Below are 17,365 nucleotides of genomic sequence, written 5' to 3' on the forward strand. Positions count from 1 at the left end.
CTAGGGTGGGACTACTGCTTGCAGAACCTTTCTGCCAAAGGCTTGGTCTGCGGCAGACAATAGATCCAACCTGTAGTGCCTTAGGAACGTTGAGTAGTTGCTCCAAGTGGCGGCCTTGCAGATCTGCTCAGGTGTAGCGCCGGCTCTTTCGGCCCAGGAGACTGCAGTTGACCTTGTTGAGTGTGCCACAATACCTGAGGGAGGCACGACTCCTTTGGCTTTATAGGCTTCTGAAATAGCAAGTTTAAGCCATCTGGCTAAAGTACTTTTGGATGCTTTTTCCCCCTTGCGGGGACCTGAGAAAGCTACAAAGAGAGCATTTGACTTTCTGAAATCTCTGGTGACTGAAAGAAACTGTAAAAGACACCTTTTCACGTCTAGTGTATGGAACGCTTCTTCTCCAGCATTAGAAGGGTTTAAAGCAAAAGTGGGTAACACTATTTCCTGTGACCGGTGAAATTTTGATGATACTTTCGGAAGAAACGAAGGCTCCGTTTGAAGGATCACTCGGTCTGGGAAAATTCTTAGGAAGGGTTCAGTGATGGCCAGAGCTTGGAGCTCACTGATTCGTCTTGCTGACGTAATAGCCACCAAAAAAACTGTTTTGAGGATTAAGTTTTTCAAAGAAATCTTCTCCAATGGTTCGAACGGAACTCCCGTCAAACCTTGTAGTACAACCGATAAGTCCCAACTGGGAAAACTTTTGAGGATCACTGGCCTATTTCGAGCTAGTGCCCTAAAAAACCTGGAAATTAAAGGTTCTCTGGACAGAGTTTTTTCTAAGTAAACAGAAAGAGCCGCTACCTGTGTCTTTAAGGTACTGGCTGCAAGTCCTTTTTCCATTCCTTCATGGAGAAATTCTAGCACTGAGACCACACTCTTAGTTTGAAAGGTCTTGGAAGAACACCATGAGTTATACTTCTTCCACACTTTAAGATAAATTGATCTTGTTACCTCCTTCCTACTGGACAGAAGAGTTTTTACAACCTTGTCCGACAAGCCTTTATTTTTCAAAATGTCTTCCTCAGAAACCAAGCGCTTAGATGTAACCTGTCTGTTTCTGGGTGACACACAGATCCCTGTGTTAGAAGGTCCTTCTTGGGAGGCAACTTCCATGGAGGTTTTGCGGCCAGGTTCAGTATGGTTGCAAACCAAGGCCTCTTTGGCCAAAAGGGAGCAATCAGAATTAGGTCTGTTTTCTCTTCTCTGAATTTCCTTAAGACCAAAGGAATCAAGGGAAAGGGGGGAAAGGCGTAGCACAGATGGTAATCCCAGGGATGGGCTAGAGCATCTATGCCTATCGCCTGGTCTTCTCTGTGGAGAGAAAAGAAGTTTTGAACTTTCTTGTTTTGCTGACTGGCAAAAAGGTCTACTTGAGGATGTCCCCATTCCTTGGAGATCATGTTGAAAATCTCCTGACTTAGACTCCATTCTGCTTCTATTACTTTCTTTCTGCTGAGAAGATCTGCCAGCAGGTTTTGGGATCCTTTTAGGTGGATTGCTGACAAAGAGGCCACATTTTTCTCCGCCCAAGTCAGTAACTGATTGGCCAGCTCCATCAATCCCTGGCTCCTGGTCCCGCCTTGTCTGGTCACATAGGCCACTGCTGTAGTGTTGTCCGACAAAATTTGAACATGACAACCCTTCAGCATCTGTTGAAAAGCCAGGAGACCCATAAAAATGGCTTTTAGTTCTCGCCAATTCGATGACCTCCTTGCCTCCACTTTGGTCCATGACCCTTGTGCGGTCTGTCCATCCAGGTGGGCTCCCCATCCCCACGAACTTGCGTCCGTTGTCAGACGTTTGTCCGAGGGAAGGACCCATGAGAGACCTTTTGTGAGATTGGAAGGATCTCTCCACCACCAGAGGGACCGTTTTACCTTTGATGATAGAGAGAAGGTTTTCTCCAGTGACTCCTGGTGAGACCACTCCTGTAGGATGTTCCTCTGTAGGGGTCTGGAATGAAGCCTTGCCCATTGAATGGCAGGAATCGAGGCCGTAAGTTGACCTAGGACTGCCATGGCAGAACGTACTGATACTGAGAGATTCGTTTGAATCTGGCTCACTGCAGAAACTACTTTTTCTACTTTTTCTTGAGGGAGAAACACCTTCTGTAGAACTGAATTGATGGTGTAACCGAGGAACCTCATCTCCTGTGAGGGGTCTAGGTTTGATTTTTCTAGATTCAATATCCACCCCAGGCTCTCGAGATGAGCCTGGGACGTCTGGAGATCTGAAACCAGCTGATCCCTTGAACCTGCAAAGAATAAGAGGTCGTCCAGATAAGGAACAACTGAGACCCCTCTCAGTTTCAGAGGCTCCAAGGCTTCCGCCATCACTTTTGTAAAGATCCTTGGTGAGGATGAGAGGCCGAACGGCAGAGCTCTGAATTGGAGGTGCCATATTGAAGTTCCCAAGTTTATTGCCAAGCGTAGAAACTTTTGTGAGGCCTGCGCTATTGGCACGTGTAGATACGCATCCCTTAGATCCAGAGAGGCCATGAAGCACTCTGGTGTTAACAACTTTGTGATGGAATAAATGGTGTCCATCCGGAAGTGCTTGTACCTTATAGTTTTGTTCAGGATCTTCAAGTTCAAAATTAGGCGATATTTGCCTGAAGGCTTTTTTACTAAGAATATGTGGGAGTAAAACCCTCTTCCCTCCTGATCTTTTGGGACTTGGACAATAACTTCCTGTTGGATCAGATCCTTTAGAAGGTTCATCATTGCGGAAGCTTTTTCCTGATCCCTTGGTAGGGTTGTTACATAAAACCTGCAAGGAGGGCACTCTGAAAACTCCAGACTGTATCCTTGTGTAACTATGTTTTTCACAAAGGGGCTCTTGGTCAGAAGGCTCCACTGAGAAGAGAAAGCGGACAGTCTTCCCCCCACAGGAGTCAGATTGTCACTTGTCTTTTGATGACTGATCCTGGGGTGACTTAAAGAGGATACCTCCTCTTCCTCTACCTCTTTGAGGAAACCAGCGCTTTTTGTTTTCTTCTTTTTTGGAGGTTTGTGGAAAAGAACGAAAATTCTTTTTAACAGGTTGTTTCTTAGCCGGGAAAGCCTTCTTTTTGTCGGCTGTTCTATCCAGAATTTTTTCAAGATCCGGTCCAAACAGTAAGTCCCCTGAGAAGGGTAACCCGCAGAGTTTGACTTTAGAGGCTGTGTCCCCTGTCCAGGTTTTCAGCCATACTGCACGTCTGGCTGAGTTCACCAGGGCAGAGGATCTAGCTGACAACTTAATTGATTCAGCTGACGCATCAGCCATGTACCTGATTGATTTTAGAATCAATGGAAAGGATTCCAAGATATCCTTCCTTGGTGTACCAGCTTCAACATGGTTCATCAGCTTTTCCACCCAACACTCCAAGTTTCTTGCCACCACTGTGGAGGCCATTGCAGGTTTTAGACTAAGAGAAGTAGAGTCCCAAGCTTTCTTTAACAGGGAGTCCGCTCTTTTGTCCATGGGATCTTTTAGTATCCCCATGTCTTCGAACGCAAGATCCGTGCGTCGAGACACCTGGGAAAAGGCAGCATCAACTTTTGGCTTTTTATTCCAGGCTTCAGAGTCTTTATCTTCAAAGGGAAATCTTTTCCTTAGACTTTTAGAAAAGAAGGGGCCCCTTTCTGGATCTTTCCATTCTTTTCTAATAGTATCTGATACTACTTTGTGAACTGGAAAAACCTTGTGTTTGGAGGCATCCAGACCCTGGTACATTTTGTCATGAAGAGATAATTGTACCTCCTCTTCTTGAATATCAAGTGTAGTATAAATTGCTTCAAGAAGATCATCTACTTCATCTAGAGAGACTTTATATCTGGAATTTCTGTACTCTCCTTCCTCTTCCTCCTCATCTGAATCCCTGAGTGAGCGAAGAGTACTTGTCCCTTCATCCCCTGAATCCACAACCTCTGACCTCGAGGTGGAAGCTTTTGGGCTGGGTGGTAAATGTTGGGGTTCAGCTTGCACTGCTGGAGTCTGAACCAACATAGATTTGACCGAATTCAAAGAACTTGCAAGTTCTTGCACTGAAGAAAATAACACTTTATATTGCTGGGATGTCTCTTCTTCCACTAAATCCTTAATACAAGATTTACACATTGCCTTCTGCCATGAATCTCTAAGAGGGTTTTTGCAGGAAGGACATTTCCTTTGAGTTGGTGGCTTTTTAGTTTTTTGTTTCTCCTAAAAACACAAAAAAGGGTATTTTACCATTGGAGAAACAATAGGTTTTTTACAAACAAGGAAAAAACCGCCACCACTTTAAAAGGAAGATGTGATAGAAAAGATCCACAGCTAACCAAACACCACCCAGTGCAACTGTCAGGGACCGAGAGAAGTTACCTCTGACCCTGCAGTACAGGCTCCCTTAACCTCCCTGGCGGTCTTCCCGAGACTGACACGGGGTTAGATTTTCTTGCTACTATCGGTAACCCTGTGTCAGTCACGGGCTTGCCTCGCTAGATCCACAGGCACTTTTTACTTACCTTGTCCCTGGATCCAGCGATGCCACCGCGCTGTGTGAGCGAGCGGGACCTCGCTCGATTCACATAGTGCCTCCGTGTGACGCCGATCTCCGTTCCCTGCGACGTTACGACGCACGGGGACGGAGAACGGCGCCAAATTCAAAAACGTAAACAAACACTATACACACAGTATACTGTAATCTTATAGATTACAGTACTGTATGTAAAAAATACACACCCCCCCTGTCCCTAGTGGTCTGCCCAGTGTCCTGCATGTCATTTTATATAATAAAAACCTTTTTTTCTCCCTGCAAACTGTAGATTGTCCATAGCAACCAAAAGTGTCCCTTTATGTCAAAAATAGTTTTAGATCAGCTAAAAAACAGCGATAATAAATTATAATCACTTGCAGAATTGTGCGATAGCGATTTGTGGGGAAATTCGTCATAAAAAAATAAAAGTAATGACAGCGACAATTCTGCAACTGAGCAAATTTCAGTGATTTTGATTTGATTACATTATTGAATAATTTTTATTATAATTATATTATTATTTGTTATAATTATTTATAATTATTTATTATATTATAATTTATAATTTTGTTTTTAAAAAAATGTAATACACGGGATGCCTATTAGAATCTTGTTTGGTCAGATTTAAGTGAGTTATTTCTAAAAATTACAGACCTACAATATAAAACGCCAAATTTCCTTGCAAATAATGGTACCGCTTTCAGTATGTTTTTTCTGAAAGAATCATACCGCCAGGGAGGTTAAGGAGGACAAATAACAAAAAACCATATAAGCCCAATAGTAAGGATAGAGGCACCGCTGTACCCCCCTACCTGGACCTGAGCAGCGTCTGAGGCGCCTGTCTCCGCCATGGCTGTAGGTTCTTCCATCGCCGAGAGAAACACAGCCGGGACTGAATGATTTTTAAATCTTTCCCGGGCCTGCGTGTCATCAAAGACGGCCGGAACCGGAAGACGCCGCTCTTAGGCCTGTCCCCTGACCTCTGCGTTACTAGGCGACGTGGACCACGCGTCGCCACGCCTCTACAGGAAACTACGTCGCTGTGCATGACGTCACCCGCCCGCCAGGACCCGGGACCGTCATGCGGCGTTTCAAAAATAAACACCGCCAATGCGGTAGTGTGCCGCCCGGCCACCTGAGCCAAAAACAGCGGACCCCTGGGCACTCAGCGCCGCTTCCTGTAGAGCCTTCACTCCACTGAGCAGGGAGAGGCTGGAGACTCCGGAGGACTCCCCCCACCCTTAGGGGAGCCTGGGATGGCCACTGCACACCAAACAGATAAGGTAAGGCTTACCCCTCCAACCTTGGAAAGAGCGCAGCACCCCTGGTCCACAAGCATGCGCTTCCACCATGGCGGAGGAAACACAATAACTGAGGCCATGGTGGAAGAGGAGGGCTTTTAAAGATTAGCATGTGTTTCCTAATGAAGAGGCGGAGCTGCGCTCTCTCCAAGGTTGTCCTGAAAGGCGACTGGAGAAAATACGGTAATTAAATGAAAACCAGGCATTGTGTTCACATACGATAAAACTTTTCTAGCTAGCACCGTTCGGTTTTTGTTGTTCGAACATTCGGAATCGGCTGTCGAATGTACAGCACTAACGATCAGAAAATTGACCCATAATGCCTCAAATGGAATTTTTCAGACGATTTTCTTATTATGTGTACGTGCCTTTACTCTTAGCAGTCTCTGGTGCCTTTAATACAGTTAACCAACCCCTCAGTTTCAAAAAAATGAAATTCCCTTGGCTTTAATGACTGTGCTCTTGGCTGGTTCTCCTCTTACCCAATAGCACAAGGTTGTGTCATAATCCCTTTGACTTCAATGGGTGAGTTTGGAAATTATACTGCTTGCCAAAATCTGTCTACAAAAATTGCATTGCATTGAAACCACAACAATGTGTGCTGAGTGGCCACCATGTTCCTTTGAAGATAAATGGTCAGGGGCAATAAAAACATGTCTGAACCGTGCCTTGTCTGACTGTCATGCTTATAGTCCAGCTTTCTTAGTCACATACTAAGGAGATTTGTTTAAGGGGTGAGCAGATGGGAACTGAGAGACTAGCTCTCTATTAGGTCAGCCTTGCTGCTGATTGACAGTGGACGGTAGTGGACAGACCTATAGTGAATATTCAGTTAAAAAGTGGCTTTCAAATCCACCCACTGATATGCACTGTCAATCGTGTTGATCTGATAGGGATCTAGTCTCTCAGTTCATCATCAGGCTCCACTCAAGTCATTTCCAAAATATGGGCATTGCAATATTTCGCTAATGACATCACCACTACCCCCAGCCCCTTTGTTTATTTAGCTAAATAGGGCTGGGAATAAAGCCCTGTGCAGAAATTGATAAATTCTGGATAAACCACCTGCACACTTCCATACACTGTTTCTAGCAAACTTTGCAAAAAAAAAAAAAAATTGTATTTTTAGTTCACGTGCATTTTAATACATGGTTAAGCTGGCCAACTGCATCAAAGTAATCCCTCTCTGGCCAGTCCCTACTCTGCTCTACAAAATGCAAATTCTCTGGAGAATAAGTTGTAGAAGAGGTACAAGGTTCAGGTCTAGTCCCTACAGAAAGCTGTCACATAGATGGCGGCTTCCCAGCCCAGACATGCCCTACCCTGAGTACTGGAGTACCTCTGTATGCCAGCTCAGAGTTGGTCTTTACTACTGCCAGTTTTCTTGTCTGTGAAATGGCACTAATTCTAAGAATCTGTCACTGCCACACTGCCATAGCGACACATTCTTAAACTAGTGGTAGTTATAACTACCTGATTATGTCACCCGTGTTTATAATGTTACCAAAAAGTGGAGCAAATGGCTTCCTAAATTAAGCACAGGTCGATCTGAAGGAAAGTACTACCAGAAAAGTGTAGTAAGTGCTTTAATGAATTTCCCTAAAGGGGAATAACATACCATAACATGTAACACATTAAAATATGTTTATTCGTTATTTCAGCATAGTGGGTGGTGCTGAACTTTCCTTTTGTGCTCCATTGACCAACTGTAAATTCTGAACCACAGATTTATACAAATACATGTTAAATTTAGGGTAATGTGGTCCAAGAGCTTTTTACCTCTCAACAGTGCATGACATGGAAACAATCTAAAATTAGTCGACAGGTAATTATGAAGTGGACCAAAAGGAGAAAAAAAAAAAAAACATTGACCAATCCAATCATATATAATTATAATGTGTAAGGTCTACTTTCTCTTTCACTTTACTTTTCCTGTGCGCATACTGCCCTCTGATACAGTCCGCACTCATCACCTGCAAATACCGCCCATTATCATATCTTCTGCACCCCTCCCCTGCACAAACTACCCACTGCCACATCCCCACTGCCACATCCTGTGCACTTCTCTTCTCACCATTTTGCCCAATAGGCTATTTATTTTTAAATATCCTTAAAGGGGTTGTAAAGGTACAATTTATTTTTCCTAAATAGCTTTCTTTACCTTAGTGCAGTCCTCCTTCACTTACCTCATCCTTCGATTTTGCTTTTAAATGTCCTTATTTCTTCTGAGAAATCCTCACTTCCTGTTCTTCTGTCTGTAACTACACACAGTAATGCAAGGCTTTCTCCCTGGTGTGGAGTGTCGTGCTCGCCCCCCCCACTTGGACTACTGGAGAGTCAGGATGCTCTCTACGTTGCAGATAGAGAAAGGAGCTGTGTGTTAGTGGGCATCCTGACTTTCCTGTAGTCCAAGGAAGAGGCGAGCACAACACTCCACACCAGGGAGAAAGCCTCGCATTACTGTGTGGAGTTACAGACAGAAAGAACAGGAAGTGAGGACTTCTCAGAAAAAAATTAGGACATTTAAAAGCAACATTGAAGGATGAGGTAAGTGAAGGAGGACTGCACTAAGGTAAAGGAAGCTATTTAGGGGAAAAAAAATTAACCTTTACAACCCCTTTAACATCGCCCGTTCTGAAATGTGCACACTTTTGCTAGTGTATATAAAAAAAGAGCAAAGAAAGGATACGTGTCTCAAAGAATCAGATTCCCTGGTTAATTGTCTTTTTAATTATGTTTCTTTTTCTTTTTCTGCAATTTTTCATTTGCTCAGAGTTTATTATCATCATTTTTACCAGTGTGTAATATCTTAATATATCAATATTACAGACCTGTCCATGGTCGGCACGGGCACACTCCTGGACAAGGGATGGGATGACTGTGCAGCATCTTTCTTTCCAGAAGAAAAACCAACAGACACAGAAGTCGCTGGAGGCATTGCTGAAGGAACCGGCTGAGGAATATCCTTGAATGAGGAATCTGATAACAGTGCAGAAACAATAAAATAATAAATAACAAAACACTTGCAAAAGTCGAGACTGTATTTGCATTCTCTAAAAATGCAAGCTGGGATATGGCTTGTACATCAATCTAAGTCTGTATTTCGATGTTAAAGAACATTAAAGTGGACCTTCGATCCCAGTGTCCCTGTTTTCTCCCTAAAACTCTGCATAAAAAGTACCAGTGATGATAAAATAGTTAGATAATAAACTCACCTTTCCCTGACTTTGGTTTTATAGAGGGTGACGTCATTCTCCTGCTAACAAGATCCCTGATCTTTGGGCTACTCTCTATTCCACCTCCTCTCTTACATAGCGGACCCTCGTCATGAGTTAAACATACTTATGGTATATTGGTCCAGGCTGGACCAATGAAATATTCAATTAAGATCATACCGGAAGTTTGGCTTTAAAGAAAATTTCACTTTTCAGAAAAACTGTCCACATAATTCTGACCCTACTATATATACACTGAGGCAACACAATGGGATATTTCCCTTGCTCAACAGACTGCAATATGACTCTGAACCAATCAAATACAAGAATGAATGATAAAGTTATGAATGTACCTACTTGAAATGACTGCTGGTTTGTATTTTGTATTGTACCGGTCCTGAAATTTCTGTTAGAAGGAAAGAAAGAAAAAATAAATGGTGCATTCATTTGGCTGGTGGTCTAATAAAGGGAAGAGCAGTGTTGATGCCATATCATATAATTTGTTTAATCTAATGGCTGATATAATACAAATGTCAGGTTTTTTTTATGTCCTAATAAAAACTGCATGAGGAGTTTGTGATCTGCAAATATTTACATGTTCAAACCCAATTCTTTTTTGTGCTTTGTGTTGTCAGGATGAAATATAAGTCATGAGCCAGGGATCAAAAGGTGCCACACCATGCCACCCACCCCCATGGAGTCTTTTGAAGGCTTGGCACAAAAGGAATGTGTCTCCTGAGCCGGATGTAGCAATATATACTATGGGACAGTGGCATTCCTTCTTGTTTAACTCCCTAGTGAGTCGGTAACCTGGAACAAGCAGTAAAAAAGTCAAAACTTCCATACTGCATGCTGGTTTCAGGTCAGTGATTTACCAAGATGTAGAGCCAAAATTTAGGTGACAGTCAACAGCAATATCAGCTTTCAGATTTTCCTTCTACATGGGTTCACATCAACCATTACAGCATATTGAGATGTAAAGGTAACATCCAAATAATTAAAATCACCTTTGTACATGCTGAAGCAGAATCCTTGCATGCCTTGTGCACATTCACATTGCAATCTGAAAAGAAGGAAAATTCCTATTAAACAAGAATAAACAAGACTAAAATGACTACAGTTGTAAACCAAAGAAGGAAATATGCAGTGACGGTTTGACCAGCAGTCGCTATCGACAAATTAAATCACTCACTTTAGCAGGCCCCCACTGACCACAGCCATGGAACATCTAATGGCATGGGCACATTGGGCACAACAAACATCACTCGTCACATGCACACAGACCCTGAACCATCAGTAAAAATATCCTAAATGAGGCTTTGTGTTTTAACATCAGTAACAGCAATATATTTTGTTTACCAAATTAAATGTGTAAACTTTAAAGCCAATTTTCAGAGGCTGTGGTTACAATTAGGCGACCATGAAATAAACAAGCAAGCAATCGGTGGTTTTATCTACACAAACACTACACAAACACTACACAAACACAGGTGTAGCTTAAAGTTTATGAATAGCTTGTCACAAGGATCAGAATGTGCCCTCTGTCTGCTTGAATGTAAAGTACTACTTGTATACACACAGATGGCCTTGGTTAAGTATGTGGCAAGGATGCATTTTACCTTGGGACTGCAATACTGGTTAAATATTTAATGATACAGAACCATTTAAGTCTTAAATGGGTTATCACAAGTAAATAAAACAAGTGAAAAAACAATGCAATCAGGAAAGTTAAAAAAAGAAAATATGTAACTAGTGGGGAGCTCTAAAGCAGTGGTTCTCAACCTCAGTCCTCAAGTACCCCCAACAGGCCATGTTTTCAGGTTTTCCTTTACTTTGCACAGCTGCTTTAAATCAATGACATGGTATTGATAAGAGCTATTTTATCTAAGGGAAGTTCCCAAAATGTGGCCTGATGAGGGTACTTGAGAACGGAGGTTGAGAACCACTGATCTGAACAACGCTGATTTTGACACAAAACAATTGTTCCATTTGTTCCATATTTATTATTCCTCTGTGAATCATCATGTTTGTTATATTATTATTATAACTATACAGGATTTATATAGAGCTAACATTATCAAAGTTTTCTCAGAGGGCAAATACGACAACCAGTTTTTCGAGTGACATTTATAGCCTAACCTCGAGTAATTTCTTCTTTTTTTTTTAAATGTCTCCCTGGTAAAAAAAACAAAAAAATCTCTAACTGCATTACTGACATTTGCTCCAGAGCTGTCCCCTGCAGTAAATCTTTAGCCCCACAAGATGTCTCCTCAGTCTTCCAGGTTGAATTTTTTTTAGGGGGGGGGGGCGCTTCCGCAGTGGCGATACAGTCACATTTAACCCTTTCTTCAAACGCTAGCAGGGGTTAAAAACACCCTGCTAGCAGCCAAATAGCGCGGCTAAAACAATGGTAAAGCGGCGCTTTACCGATAACGCGGCCAGCTGGCAGTGTGAAATTGCTCTTGAGATAATTCAGCTTCACTCCATGCCCATATAAATATAGCCTAGAGAATGTACAGACCCCCTTCAGCACAGATGGACCCCCCCTCAGCACAGACCCCCCATTCTGCACAAACCCCTCCATTCAGCACAGATGGACCCCCATTCAGCACAAACCCCCCCTTCAGCACAGATGGACCCCCCCTCCCCCATCCCATTCAGTACTTCATATCAGCCATCAGCATGGCATGGGCACAGCAGGTTCCCTCCCCCTGTGTACACATAAACACTGGAGGGGGAGGCGGCTTCACTCTGCTCGCTGTGTCTGTGTGACATCCGGCCCGGGACTGCTCAGACAGCCCCCAGCCGCGAGACCTTCAAGACCTTCTCGATTTTCCAGGGGGGGTTAATTGCCCCCCTTTGCCCTATGGAGCGGATGCCCATGACTGCCAGTATCACTCAACCCATAGACTAAAAAAAACTAAGTGCAGGGCACTATGGCCCCTGAGCATGGCATCCTGCACTCACTGCATCCATCACTCAGGACCACCCTCAGCCAGGATCGGCTGCCCTGGGCACTGTGGTATCGTGTGCCTAGAAGGGCTGATTTTTTATTTTATTTTTTCAAGGGGGGTGTTAGATTTAGAGGGAGAGAGGATATGAGCTTGGAGGGAGGGGGCAAAGATTTGTGCTAGCAGGGGGGATTTTAGCAGGGGGCAGATTTGTACTGGGAGACAGGGAATTTATGCTTAGGGGGTAAGCATGCAGATTAGTGCTCAATTACATTTTTTGGGGTGAGGGGTATTTTTTCTGACATACAATGCTCATACATTTTTGATGGAAGGGAAGGGGGGGTCGCAGTTTGGTATGTCTGCCTTGGCCTCCAGATTACCTTGTCCTGGCACTACCCTCAGCTTCAGGAAGAAGAAGAAAATAGAGAGATTATGATACATATCACATAATTGACCTGAAGACATCAGAAAAACAGATCTACATGGCACTCAAAGCTGTATACAATGGAGAAGATTTACTAAAACTGGTGCACTCAGAATCTGGTGAAGCTGTGCATATTAACCAATCAGTTTTTAACTTCAGCTTGTTCAATCAAGCTTTAAAATAAAACCTGGAAGCCGATTGGTTACTATGCAAAGCTGCACCAGATTCTGTGTGTACCAGTTTTAGTAAATCTCCCCCAGTATGTCTGGAATGGAGACTTATCTCACATCTATGGATACACCTTTAGATGCCACTGAATGATGCAGCCCTCCTGTGTCCACATATAACTAAATATTACTTTGAGTTTGCTGGTCCCTTAAGCCCTAACATTAAATGTATGATATGTTGTGCACTGGTACTTACTGGAACATTGAAAAGACTCTTTCCCCAGGAGGGCTTTCTCACACACCAAACATGGAACTACACCAGAGAATGTACCCAGAACAAACTGGTGGCGATTCACCTTCTCTTTTGTATCCTTTGTTTTGGCCTTCAAGAGAATTGATATATGAAAGACAAGAAAGCGACAGTTAACCACAGCAAAACAGCACAATTAGGCCTCCTGCACACGGTACTGATGTTTGAGCATCAGAATTTCTGGACGTAGTGTCAGGCGTTTGTGTTACATATCGTGCGCACAAAACATTCCTTATGGCAAAATCGATGACAATTTAAAATATTTATGCTCATGGGCGCATATACCCTTGTATTTGCGTGTACCACCGCAAAATACTGACCGAGAAAAGCACATTTTTCTATTTATTTTTTTACTCAAGAATATGCAGTACCTGTTTATGCATCTGCTTGTACAGGCTCATTGTAAACAATGGACTGCATTTTAGACCAGTAAAAAATAAACGCTGTACTGAGCTTTATCAAGCTGCAGTGTGCAAGAGGCCTAAAACAGACAGCACACATGTACAACACATGGTGGTGTATTGCTATGCATTAAGGTGTGCTGAAACACATGTGCATTGTATTAGCAGGGTCTCCAAACTATGGCTCTCCAGTTGTTCAGGAACTACAATTCTCATCATGCCTAGTCATGTCTGTGAATGTCAGTTTTTTCACAATCCCTCATGGGACGTGTAGTTCTGCAACAGCTGGAGGGCCGTAGTTTGGAGATCCCTGCGGCTTAGCACATTTGGGTGCCATTCAAAAGAAATGGCACCACAACGCATGTACTACAGCAACTCACTGCATAACAAAGGTGTGTTTCAGCCCGTACTTTGTCATTTCAGCTCTTACTTTGAAAAGTGTTAGGCCCCGTACACACGACCAGTTTCCTCGGCAGAATTCAGCTTCCGACCGAGTTTCTGGCTGAATTCTGCCGAGAAACCCGGCCGTGTGTACAATTTCGCCGAGGAAGCCGACGAGGAGCTCGACGAGGAAATAGAGAACATGTTCTCTATTTCCTCGTTGTTCTATGGGAGCTCTCGGCCCGCCGAGCTCCTCGGCGGCTTCAGGGCTGAACTGGCCGAGGAACTCGATGTGTTTGGCACGTCGAGTTCCTCGGCCGTGTGTACGGGGCCTCACAGAAGGTAAAGAAACTATATTATTATTATTATATTATTTTACAGGATTTATATAACTGTTTGTGTGTCGCTTTACAACATCAGGGCAGACAGTACAGTTACAATACAAATACATTTAATACAGGAGGAATCAAAGGCCTTGCTCGTTAGAGATGATTTAAATAATAATATCATTATATGTTATGCTGTATATCACATTTATAAATATTAACTGTATTATTGTTGACAGCAATCACAGTATAATCATGTTGCAGAGTTGTATCACATTAGCTGTAATATTATTATCTTCTAATGCTTGTAATTATAGACAATAATTAAATTCATTTCTCTTAAGACTTATAACACTGTTACTTTTAATATAATTTCCGTGTAAAATTTTATGACCAAATGTAACATTTAATATCTTACTTACAAAAATAAAAAGGAAAATACAAATTAGATAATATTGTACCAATCAGCATAATGTAGATAAACAATCTATTAGATCTCAATAAACAATAGATTTAGGTCCCATTCACACTTGCGAATGGGACTATTTGCGATTAGCCTCCTATTGCTTTCAATGTTGCTTTTTGCCAACAGCTAATCGCAGGGAAATCCCCAGCATCTAACTGCAAATTAGAATCATCTGTCAGCTCTGAGATGAGGAAGCAAAGCCCTGCTCCTATACCAAGATGGTCACCTCCACACAGAGACACGTATGGAACATGGTAAGGATAAATCACTAATGGGGATAAGATCAATTGCCAGGGGCACACAGGCAGTACTGCCGGTGACCCTCTATGTGCCCCCCCCCCCCCCCATCCACATAATTAGAGAAATCTTCAAAATGAATCTACAGCTCATTAATCATTTTCTTAGATCTCCACATAAAAATCAGCTGTTTCATATACATAATATTCCCAAAACATACCAGTGTTATAAAGCCTTATTACGGTGTACAGTCTGCAATGATATTGCTGCCATATTGCTCATTGTGTAAGCAGGCTCAGCTTCCAATGTGGTTCTGTTTCAGTACCTCTATACCACTTTTAAACTTGTACCTACAGGTAAGCCTAATAAGTCTGTAGGTACAGTGAATATCTCTTAACCACTTGCCGCCCGTCAATGACAGATTGACGGCGGCAAAGTGGTTGTAGAATCCTGACTGGACGTCATATGACGTCCTCAGGATTCTGAGCCGCTGCGCGCCCCCGGGGGCGCGCATCGCGGCGATCGTTGTTGCAGGGTGTCAGTTTGACACCCCGCAACACCGATCTAGGTAAAGTGTCTCTCACGGAGACACTTTACCACGTGATCAGCCGTGTCCAATCACGGCTGATCACGATGTAAACAGGAAGAGCCGTTGATGGCTCTTCCTCACTCGCATCTGATAGACGCGAGTAGAAGAGAGCCGATCGGCGGCTCTCCTGACAGGGGGGGTTCGCGCTGATTGTTTATCAGCGCAGCCCCCCCTCGGATCGCCACACTGGACCACCAGGGAATTAAAAAAAAAAAAAAATGGGCAAAAAAAAAAAAACAGTAAAAAAAAAAAATAAAAAAAAAAGACAGAAAAAAAAAAGATGCCAATCAGTGCCCACAAATGGACACTGATTGGCAACATGGATCCATCAGTGCCACCCCTCAGTGTCCATCAGTGCCACCCCACAGTGTCCATCAGTGCCACCCCACAGTGCCAATCCGTGCCCACCTATCAGTGCCCATCTGTGCCACCCATAAGTACCCATCAGTGCCACCCATAAGTACCCATCAGTGCCACCCATATGTGCCACCCATGAGGGCCCATATGTGCCGCCTATGAGTGCCCAGTGCTGCCTAAGAGTGCCCTTCAGTGCCGCCCATGAGTGCCCATCAGTGCCACCCATGAGTGCCCATCAGTGCCACCCATGAGTGCCCATCAGTGCCACCCATGAGTGCCCATCAGTGCCGCATACCAGCGCCCATCAGTGCCACCTCATCGGTGCCCATCAGTACTACCTTATGGGTGCTCATCAGTGCCACATCATCGGTGTCCATCAGTGCCCGTAATTGAAAGAGAAAACGTATTTATTTACAAAAAATTAACAGTAAAAAATAAAAACTTTATTTTTTTTCAAAATGTTCAGTCTTTTTAGTTGTTGCGGAAAAAAAAAATCGCAGAGGTGATCAAATACCACCAAAAGAAAGCTCTATTTGTGGGGAAAAAAGGACGCCAATTTTGTTTGGGTACAGTGTAGCATGACCGCGCAATTGTCATTCAAAGTGCGACATGGCTAAAAGCTGAAAATTGGCTTGGGCGGGAAGGTGCGTAAGTGCCCTGTATGGAAGTGGTTAAACATGCACCGCTTAGCCTTAGGAGATATTCAGATGTGTAGCAGCTGGTGACGTCACGGAGGCTTGCACTCTGAATTTGAGAGTGCTGTGAGCGTGACTGTGACTTCATCGTGGCTCAGCCATTCAAATGGTGAAAACAAAATCCCAATTAACGGTGACAGCATGTCACTGGAGGCAGGGCCGTCTTAATAGCATCATATTTATTTAATTGGCTAGAATTTTAATGTATTCTGTCCATTGAAATTAATAAATGCTGAAGTGCTAAACACGATTCTTCTGCAATCAGGAGAGGAGCTTTGACTGCCTCTAAACTCTGCTGCTCCTAAACACAGCCTATGCGTGCATTGGCAGAGAGGCTTTTATTGAGTTGTTTTCTGAAGGCTTTGGCAAAAAGAAAACACCAAAAGCTCCTAAACGTGAGTTTAAGAGCAGCAGTGTGCATGATGCCTAAAAGTGTCAAAAAGTCACGCTTGCTTAGAAAATAATTATTCGCACATATGGCCTAATATTAACAGTAGAGGGCAATGTTCACCTTGGTTTTATTCCTCGTACTGCTCATCCTGTTCCTCAGGAAGCTGAAAGTCCGGCTCACTTTGTTTTTCTCAGCTTCAGGTTTTGTAGGTGTCATGTATCTGTCCCATTCCTCCTCTTCAATCCTGAAAAATAACATTGTAGTTAATGTTCTGTGAGATGTAAAAAATGGCCAAATAAACACACATACCAGCACACTCACACAGGTGGCCATAAGCAACAGAAACACATTACCCAGGTTTTTACGACTCTCATGATTTTCAAGTAATTGGGCATTCTTTCCAAGTGTTTGCACTTTGAAAAGTATCAGATATCTTTTAGACAAACATTTGATAACATTTCTCGACAAGCATTGTCTGCAAAGACTGACTTTCCAACAGATTGAAAGCCATTTTGAACAAGATCTGTAACCCCTAATAATTTCGTAACTACTATGCTGCCAAGTTCATGCTTGTCAATTATTTGACCATTCTTTCCAAAATGTGGCTATTTATAAGTAGCCATATTCTCACTCAACACGCTCATTCACTCTCA

The 17,365-nt window shown here is 43.1% G+C and overlaps 1 protein-coding gene across 6 annotated transcripts in view; it reads right to left on the minus strand.

Moving 5' to 3' along the window:
• Positions 1-17,365, minus strand: part of ARHGEF28 (Rho guanine nucleotide exchange factor 28) — a 355,169-nt gene that overhangs the window by 87,531 nt on the left and 250,273 nt on the right. For all 6 annotated transcript variants that reach the window (XM_040341440.1, XM_040341441.1, XM_040341443.1 and 3 more), the window contains 5 exons: positions 16,833-16,956; positions 12,816-12,942; positions 10,025-10,080; positions 9,375-9,423; positions 8,634-8,781 (listed from right to left, as the gene is read on the minus strand). In XM_040341440.1, the coding sequence (XP_040197374.1) occupies positions 8,634-8,781; positions 9,375-9,423; positions 10,025-10,080; positions 12,816-12,942; positions 16,833-16,956 (504 nt within the window). The remainder of the gene's footprint in view (positions 1-8,633; positions 8,782-9,374; positions 9,424-10,024; positions 10,081-12,815; positions 12,943-16,832; positions 16,957-17,365) is intronic.

The sequence above is a fragment of the Rana temporaria genome, chromosome 1, assembly GCF_905171775.1.
Source record: "Rana temporaria chromosome 1, aRanTem1.1, whole genome shotgun sequence".
NCBI classification, from domain to species: domain Eukaryota; kingdom Metazoa; phylum Chordata; class Amphibia; order Anura; family Ranidae; genus Rana; species Rana temporaria.